General features: G+C 34.4%; 2 protein-coding genes across 2 annotated transcripts; one reads left to right on the top strand and one right to left on the bottom strand.

The window, feature by feature from the left end:
• Positions 1 to 155: 155 nt before the first annotated feature.
• Positions 156 to 1,792, top strand: LOC127085547 (3-ketoacyl-CoA synthase 7). The gene has a single exon (XM_051026065.1). The coding sequence runs from the start codon at positions 404 to 406 to the stop codon at positions 1,790 to 1,792; it is 1,389 nt and encodes a 462-aa protein (XP_050882022.1). The 5' UTR covers positions 156 to 403.
• Positions 1,793 to 2,124: 332 nt separating this feature from the next.
• Positions 2,125 to 6,625, bottom strand: LOC127085536 (pentatricopeptide repeat-containing protein At1g10910, chloroplastic). Its single transcript, XM_051026057.1, has 10 exons — positions 6,126 to 6,625; positions 5,962 to 6,046; positions 4,784 to 5,047; positions 4,366 to 4,668; positions 4,164 to 4,268; positions 3,854 to 3,953; positions 3,304 to 3,623; positions 2,950 to 3,126; positions 2,738 to 2,866; positions 2,125 to 2,560 (listed from the first exon to the last, which is right to left on the bottom strand). Exons 1-10 carry the CDS (start codon positions 6,326 to 6,328, stop codon positions 2,345 to 2,347), a joined length of 1,902 nt encoding a protein of 633 aa, XP_050882014.1. The 5' UTR covers positions 6,329 to 6,625; the 3' UTR covers positions 2,125 to 2,344.
• Between the last annotated feature and the right edge of the window lie 3,090 nt (positions 6,626 to 9,715).

The following is a 9,715-nucleotide window of genomic DNA, read 5'->3' as shown; positions in this document are numbered from 1 at the left end:
AACAGTGTTGTCTTCTGTTGCTTTTCTTTTTTGTTTATATATCGTTATAGGGGAGTGCCAATTTAAGTTGCAAATTTCCCTTAAAAACATTCATTTATTTGAGTGAAAATTCAAAGTTGTTCATATGGATTGTTATTTCACACAAACTTTGTGATGATGGCCAATTAAAAACACACAAACTTCGTGCTTGGTTGCATTTCCCAAATTAATGCATTTATTTAGGGGGAGAAGAAAGGGGAACTACAAAACAACAAGTGTTTTGATTGCAAAAGCAAGTTTTATATTTTGGTTTGCAAAATTTTTGTTACATAAAGGGAATGACACACTGCATGAGAAAGGGATAGAAAAGTTGCATTTGAAAACTTCCTTCTACTTAAACTAATATACCAAATCCAAACATCAAATGGTTAAGTTCAAGCTCATGATCATGAAAGCTCTTTTATCCAATTACTTCTCTTTCTTAAACCTATCTGCCATATCCAAAGGTTCAATCTCTGTGACACAATCCATTGCAGTGATAGCATTAATTCTCACATTACTTTACATTTGTTTCAAATCTACTAGTGTCTACCTTATTGACTATGTTTGTTATTTACCTCCTGATAATTTGAGAGTTCCTCACTCCCATTTCATAGAACACTTTAAATGGTGTAACTTCAAAAAAGAAAACATAGAATTTCATACCAAAGTATTAGAGAAATCCGGTATTGGAGTCGAGGCTTGCATGCCAGAATCGGTTCATGAGCTCCCGCCTGGTAATTCTATAAAGCATGCACAAGCAGAAACCGAAATGGTTCTTTTTACAATCGTCGAAGATCTTCTTTCGAAACACAATGTGCATCCTAAGAGCATTGACATCCTTGTGTCAAATTGTAGCATTTTCTGTCCCACACCATGCATTACCTCAACCATCATTAACAAGTTTGGATTTCGAAGTAATGTAAAGTGTTTCAGCTTAAGTGGAATGGGTTGCAGTGCTGGGTTATTGTCAGTAAGCTTGGTGAAAGATCTTCTAAAAGTTCACAAAAACTCACTGGCTTTAATTCTAAGCATGGAAGCTGTAGCTCCAAATGGATATAATGGCAATACGAAATCCAAACTTATCGCAAACGCGCTGTTCCGAATGGGAGGAGCAGCCATTTTACTATCCAACAAAAATCAAGACAAAGGAATAGCCAAGTACAAGCTTCAACATCTTGTGAGAACACATTTGGGATCAAAAGACAAAGCATATCAGTCTGTTTATCAGGAACCTGACGAAAACAATGTTGTAGGCGTTTCGCTTTCGCGATCGCTGTTAAGTGTAGCTTCTTCAGCTTTGAGGATCAATATAATAAACTTAGGCCCTCTTGTCTTGCCATATTCCGAGCAACTTCGATACGGGCTGTCAGTGATTCGCAGAAAAATATGGGCAGCCGAGGATAAAGAAATGTACGTACCAAATTTCAAGAAAGCTTTTGAGCATTTCTGTATACATGCAGGTGGTAAGACAGTAATAGATGGCATTGTCAAAAATCTGAAGCTGCAAAGGGAAGATGGAGAAGCTTCAAGGATGGCATTATATAGATTTGGAAATACTTCATCTTCTTCTCTGTGGTATGAACTAAGCTATTTGGAAGCAAAAGGAAGAGTAAAGAAAGGACATAAAGTTTGGCAAATTGGGTTTGGAAGTGGATTCAAGTGTAACAGTGCAGTGTGGAAGTGCCTTTCTGATATTGATCCAAATGTAAAGAGTGCATGGTCTGATAGAATCCATTTGTATCCAATTGACATACCTGTGTTTGACTGTTGAAGTTATTGTAGGTTCAAGAAGTATTAGCAGGGCCAACAAAGATGAAAATTAGGCACTTTATGATTTATGATTTTTCTTGTTTATACCTTACCTTATTGTCTTTCCAGCATAATCAGTACTAAGTTACTTTTTCTGTCAACAATAATAAACAGCAGGCATTGCATAAACATTATGCATTAGGTATGTTATACTAATACCACAATCTGAAGGTATGTTCATTCAAAACTGAAGGTATGTTCATTCAAAATCTTAAGGTATTGCGCATTTGAATTTCAACATGAGCATTTGAAGTGATGTTTCACTTTGTAAACTAAGATGTTATTGACGAGAACTAAAAAAAGTAAATGATTTATTTGACATGTTACACTTACATCTGTTTATATACAATCGGCCATCTGTAACATTAGAATTTAAAAAGGTTAAGGGAAAAAAATGAGTGAGGCAATGTATGGTGCATGGTCCTATAGATCTTGGGAACCAAAGAGGATCAAATTATCAGTACAAACAAAGACTAGAATTATATTATCAATGGCAAAATTTCACATACTTTATCTACTCAGGTTTTTGGGCTTTTAACTTAACTCGTTGCTTGGACAATACTTCCGCAATGAGCTGTCGACCGAATAAGTGTGAGTTTTTGAGGATTAGGTTCCTTGTTGATGGATCAACCACGTAACCTTGACCCGGCATCCATTTTAGTAAGTGCAGAAGCAAGTCTTTCTTCTCGGGCTGACCTAAATAGCGTGATACAGCCATCTCAAATAAATCCTGCAACCAGGGAGGATATAATTAATTTTATAGTGAACAGATGAAACAATTAGGTTTAATATTAGGTTTTTGTAACACGATATTTAGTTGTAGATGTTAGTGTGGATGTGGTTATTTTAAAAACAAAAAAAGAAAATTAAGCCATGAACTAATTATCTTATAAAAAAAGATTATTACCTGATCAATCTTGTAGCCACAACTATGGAGTGTCTTCATAACATCGTTGATCAAATTGATGTTACCCGACTTCATAAACGCACTTGCAAATTTTTTGGTGGTACGGCCAGAAATAAATGATGCATTATCCTGAATACGATAAGATCCGTCAAATGAAACCACGATGGTACTTGGAAAAAAAAGTTATATATTCCTAAAACCTACAAGAATACCTTGAATACTACATATGCATCTTTCAAAAGCTTTCCTGCTAGAAGAATATGCAGAATCTTCTCATGAAGTGCCTTGCATATTGTTCTCTTGCTATATTTCAGAATATTGTAAATAGAAAACGCCTCTGAATAAGCTTTTTCTTTACCAAGGTGGAATATTAAAGAAGAACAGAGCTCCTATAAAGAGAAGAACTTTTATTTGGTGACTAAACAAATAATAGATAGAACACAATCACATCAAAATTTATTAAATGAAGCTTTCTTGGTTTCTTTTAATCTACTGCAACTTCACATTTAAAATCTTCTTTTTTTCTCCCTACCATTCAACATCAGTACGTAAACGAAACGGCGTACCTCTATTGGTTGATAGCCCTTAATATGCATGTCCTCCACTGTTCGATAAGCTAATAGATACATGTTTTTACTACAAAAGTATTTGATTAGAATATTGAAGGTATTGTAATCAGGAGTGATTGCCAATTCATCCATCTTTCTTAGAGTTTCCATCACACTTTCCATTTCACCTGCTCTGCAGAAAGCACAGAGCATTGAATTCATTATAACTACATCATATTTGTTTAAGGTAGTTTGAAAATCCTTGGCTAACTGCTTTGCCTCTTGAAAAAGCTTGGCTCGGCAAAATGCCGATATCATGATACTGTGAGCATAGCCATCTGCAAGTAGGAATTAAATTTGTAAATTACTACTGTGTTAAGGATCCCAATCTTGGAGAGTAACCAGAACTAAAGATTGTATAATAAAGACCCAGCAGCGGTATAATATTCTTAATGGATAAAATAGATGGACTAGTCAGTAAATCCCTTAAAAATAACTAAACATTTATGTAGATTTCTTCACACACAGTGCTTTATTTCATTGAAGGAAACTTCAAACATTAACTTACCAGACCTGACTTGTTTTTTCCTCATTTCATCAAAAATTACTTTGGCTTCATGTATTTGTCCTGCCTTAGCTAGGCCATCTATCAAAACACAGTACGGCATCTGCGTACAGATCCAAACTATTCAGATAAGACACTCAAAAAGAGAAGACATAGAAAGCGTTTAAAGAAGGATATAGAATTTACGATATGAAATAAACTTTAGGCATTATTAACATAGTCTGGATAATGCTATGAAATGGTTTACAAATATTTCAGATGCAGAAAAAACAAAAGAAAAACCTTCTTTGTTCAATTGAGAGATTACTATTACCTCATCTTCAGCATAGTCCGAAGATTCTAGTTCGACTAGTAATTCTCTTGACTTCTCAAACAAACCTCCTCTAACATATACCTTCAGCAAGGTTGTCAAAATGATCTGCAACCAATATAACGCCACATGTATGATTAACTACTTGTCACAGATTTTCGTCTGAAATTTTGTAAAATTTGTAAAAAAGACAAGGAAAACAAACCTTGTTTGGTACTAACCCTTCTGATTTCATATCTTGAATCAGCACATCAGCTTTTTGGAAGTTTCCACATGCCGAATAAGCATTGATCAAAGAGCTATAGTGGTAAACATTTGGAGAACGACCTTCACTCTTCATCTGGTTAAAATAGCATTCTGCTTCTTCCCATTTACCATTGGAAGCACACACTGCCAGAACTGCACCATAAATTACATCATCCATTCGCAGATTATCATCCTGCAATTCCTGAATTAGCTCTAGTGTCTTAGAATATCCATCTTTTACTTTAACACAGCCTGCAATAAGCTGGCAATGTGAACAAAAGTTAGACCGCAAGAAAGATTCAAACCTAAATTCGACATGGTACATATTTACGGTGAAACAAAAACACAGCAAAACAATGGAGGAAAGAATTACATACGGTGCTATAGGTAACAAGATCCGGAACTAGACCATCTTCTTTCATCTGGCGAAAGAGTTTAATGGTGGTATCAAACTTGCCATTCCGGAGTAGACAACGGAGAACAGAATTACATATATAAACATTGTCTTTGACCGATGCATCTTGAATGTTGTTATACAGTTGTAGTATCGCGGAAGCATCAAGTTTATTGGCCATGAACTTTATATAATGCGAATAAGAATATGCATCAATCTTCTTGTTCTCTTGCATCCATAAAAAAAGCTGCAGCAGATACAGTAGTCGTGGTAAATAAGTTCGGTATGAATGAATGAATGATTCAAAGCATGTTTGAATTAACTTATTTGACCTTATCTACTAACTATTGATATAAGCACTTACCAGACTTTTTGAAAGAGCTTATGAAACAGCCAACAGAAATAGCTTATGAAAAGAGCTAATAGAAATACCTATAAGCCTTATATGAAAACAATTTGACTTTGTTTTGGGGCCTATTTAGATTAACTTATTTGAAGTTATCTAAAGACAGAAACACCTATGAAATTCTTGAGAGAATTTATAAAATCGGCTTATGGCTTGTTTGTAAGCCGTTTTTTGTATATGTTTGGTTTAACTTTTGGAAAAGCCAAAAGCAATTCTAGAGGTGCATAATTGATTTTGGAATGATTTTGAGGTATTTGGTTCTTTTAAAGTATAATTGATTCTGTCTCTAGAATTGATTCTGTCTCTAGAATTGATTCTACTTGAAGCTAGAATCGGTAGCTTTTGAGTTTAAATATGATTTTTACAATGCAATTTACTGTTCAACTCACTTTTACATAAATTTATCCAAACATAAAATCACTTTACCTTCAACTCACTTTTAGCTAGAATCAATTTTACATAATCAATTCATTCAAAATCAATTCTTCTTACCTCAGAACCAAACACACACTTCAATTTATTTTCATAGTCTCCAAGATAATACATATATTTTTATCTTTTGTTGTATGAATACCCTATACATAAACACTTATCATGATAAACTCTTATGCTATAAGCTACAAATTAAGTTGATTATCCAAAGGAGCTTATACATAAACATAGACAAGTGCTTACATCGTAAGCACTTAATTTAGCTTAAATGTTTATCCAAAGAGGGAGTTAGTAACAAACAAATGAAGTAAGCAATTAATTACCTGAGAGATATTGTTAAATTTGTTTGAATTACCGAAATGGTTCAAAGTGACATTGAGTTCTTTCACTGTCAACATTTCTCCAACCCTAAATATAAATTTTGAAGTGAAGAATAGTAGTTATAAAAGCAGGAAAGGAAGAAGAAGATGAAGAAGAATAAGAGTACCTTGTAAGTGTAGAAGGCAAATCGGAAGCATGCATAATTTGGAGCTTGGGTGATTTTCTTGCGGAAAAGGGTTTGGAATTTACAAATTTGATGGATTTTGAAGGAAAGTGTGTTTGAGAAGATGAATCAGTTATTGACGCAGAAGAAGCAGAAATTGTTGAATGGCGAAAAGGTATACCTAATGCAGCAGTTGTTATCTCCATTTTTCATTCAAAGTGCTAAAGCTTATTAAACCAGGGATTCGTGATGGCGACTCAAGATCAGCCTCATGAAAACCTTATATTCCCTGAGGAGGTTCTACCGCGTGGAAAAGCTCTTTAATGGAACTTTAGCTTTAACTGGTTGTGACCAGAAACTACCGGTTTTGTTTGGTGGGCCGGGAATGCCCGACTTATCAATTTATCCGGTAAACTACTGGGGGCCCATGTAGCCCATGCCGGATTAATAGTATTCTGGGTCGGAGCAATGAACCTATTTGAAGTTGCTCATTTCATATCCGAGAAGCCCATGTATGAACAAGGTTTAATTTTACTTCCCCATCTAGCAACTCTAGGTTGGGGTAGGTCCAGGAGGGAAAGTTATCGACCACCTTTCCATATTTTGTGTGGAGTACTTCACTTAATTTTCTCTGCAGTATTGGACTTTGGCGGTATTTATCATGCACTTTTGGGACCTGAGACTCTTGAAGAATCTTTTCCATTCTTTGGTTATATATGGAAAGATAGAAATAAAATGACTACTATTTTAGGTATTCACTTAATTTTGTTAGATATAGGGTCTTTTCTTCTAATATTTAAGGCTTTTTATTTTGGAGGTATATATGATTCCTGGGCTCCAGGAGGGGGAGATGTAAGAAAAATTACCAACTTCACCCTTTTATATATATATATATAATTTAATGATAATTTTTTAATAAAATAATAGAAATTTGATTTAATATACGTTTTATCCCTTAATTTGATTTAATTTAATGTTCTGCTCTAATTCCTTAACTAAAAAATGTTACAAATTAGCCGATTAACTTCACTTTTGTTATCATATTTGTTTTCTTCTGTCAATTTCTGACAAAAAAAAACTTTAAATTGTGGTGACGTGACGTGATAGTAAGATCATTCATACAAATCTGAATCAACATATATAGTTAAAAATTGATATGATGTATAAACTGCAGAATTTTATTTTTTGGGGTTTTGCTATTTGTAGCACAAACCAAAAGATTGCTCTCATTCTTACGTATCATTCCTTCATTCAGAGTCTGGTCATGGTTATCCATATTCTTAGCTTTGCTTGCATCAACTTCAACATCTTTATGAAGTTGATCATCATTCTCCTTATGCACTTGAGATTTTATCAACATGTTGGACAAAATATGTGACACATCGTCATCACCATCTGGACTACTCAATCTACTTTTTTTGGAAATCTTCACTAGAAGACATTAAAATGTCATGATGTTTTCTTATAGATACAGACCTGAGTGGAACCTCACTCACACTTCCACAAGTAGTTATATTAGATTTATCTGATACATACACCTTGTGGCTGAACTTCAACGCACCAGTTTCTGCTTCACCAACCATCATATCATGTTATTGATTATTCGCACATCTAGACACATGAAAAGGAATTATGTCGTATTCAATACTCTTCTTCAACTTCTTCTTCTGAACTACTGTAGGACCCCACTCACACTTCCACTAGTAGCTAGATTAGATTTATCTAATACATACACCTTGTGATTGAAACCATCATATCATATTATTGGTTATTCACACATCTAGACACATGAAAATGAATTATGTCATATTCAATACTCTTCTTCAACTTCTTCTTCTGAACCACTATAGGTTGTAAAAATTTTGAAGGATCTCCAGCCTGACCACCAACCTTCCCTTTAATGACCCAATGCACATGAGATAATTCAGACTTCTGAGAAAGATGTTGAGACATCTTGGTCGTTCTATTCCCTCTTTATACATAAATAATTTATCAATCTCGAGGTCTTGCAAACCCCTGAAGTCTTTCTCAGATATGACCTTCTTTATAAGAACTTTTTACCATTTTTGTTGACAAAATGGTCAGACATGTTGAAGTTCATATTCCTCCTTTGATCACACAGTTGGTTCATATTGGTAGATAAGTCTTTTCTCATTAAAATCTCTTCTAGACCAGAACTAACCACTTTCCATGATCCCTTGATTCTTCCTTTTGCTCGATTTCCATGAGTTGACTTATATTTAGTCATGTTCTTAGTACTTTCACTATTAAAATACCTATCTTTACTAGAGTAACTTATGTGTTATGTGTGAGCTATAAAGCCATTTGATGTAGCATTATATTTTTGCTTCTTCTTAACATGGACTTCCTTGCATCTTCTGATCTTTAACTTAAGTCATTTGAAATAATAAGGCTTTGTATGTCCATATTTACTATAGTGGTGGCATATCAGAGGATATTTCTTGTTCTTCATACGATGGGGTGTACATGATGCGCACGATGCTCTAACATGTGCTCCAACCTCAGAACTCCAATCTTCTCTTCGGAAATAACAATCTTCATTGGGAGAATCTTCTTATTTTTTATTTTCCATGCTCGTCCCATCATTGATTCGCTTCCCATCTATGGACAACTCACAAATCTTTATTTTTTCATCATGTATACTTGAACTATTTATCAAATTACTTTCAGAATGAGACAAGTTTTCTAGTTGGGAGGAATTTAGTTATGAAATCTCCTTCTCTATGCTTGTGATGGTTGAGGTAATCTCTTATGTTTCCTCCTGAATCACTCATATGGTTGAGGCAAGCTCCTATGTTTCCTCCCGAATCACTCCTACGACCATCTTCCTAGAGTGCTTCTTAGAAATATTCCTCTTCTTCTTAGAAGTAGTTTTAGAAGCTGCAAGAATAACACTTGCATGGCATTTCTCCAGAAATCCTACCATAACGTCCAGAGGACCTGGCTTTGAGAAAATTGGAAAATCTTCCAAAGGGATCCTTTTGTTGTAGACGTATTCCTTGAGAATTTCAGCAGGAGAGTTTATTACTTCAAGAATAATACCCATATTCTTCAGACCCTTGGCATTAAACATTCTTCTAGATCTCTTCTAATTAAACAAATATGATAAAAGTATTAGTAGTGATGTTTGACGTACCAGATCTCTGAAGAAGAAGTAAAAGAAAATGACTTGGATCTCTGAAGAAGAAAAGAGAGCCCTAAACACATAACATCTTTGTATTGAAGATGATATGTGTTTATGGCTCTCGTTGTTTAGCGTTATTCGTTAGGGTTCTGTTTATGTTGTTTAGAAAAATGAAGCTTCACTCCATTCTCATACTCTTTACTTAATATATTGACTTTCATCAAACTACGATACATAATCACATAAAGCTTATGAGAATAAAATAAAAATAGTACACAACCAACAAAAATAAAGCCTCTCAACAACAAGAACATCAAGAACAACAATAATGGAGAATAACAAGAACAACAATAATGGACAAAAGCAACAACAAGAACAATAATAACATACAAGAGAATAGTGGTGAGAGAGTTTTTTCGTTAGCTAGGGCTCCTTGGAGAATAAGTGT

This window comes from Lathyrus oleraceus, chromosome 1, assembly GCF_024323335.1.
Source record: "Lathyrus oleraceus cultivar Zhongwan6 chromosome 1, CAAS_Psat_ZW6_1.0, whole genome shotgun sequence".
Taxonomy (NCBI): domain Eukaryota; kingdom Viridiplantae; phylum Streptophyta; class Magnoliopsida; order Fabales; family Fabaceae; genus Lathyrus; species Lathyrus oleraceus.
The sequence above is the reverse complement of the archived record's forward strand: the minus strand, read 5'-3'. Positions and strand labels throughout refer to the sequence as shown.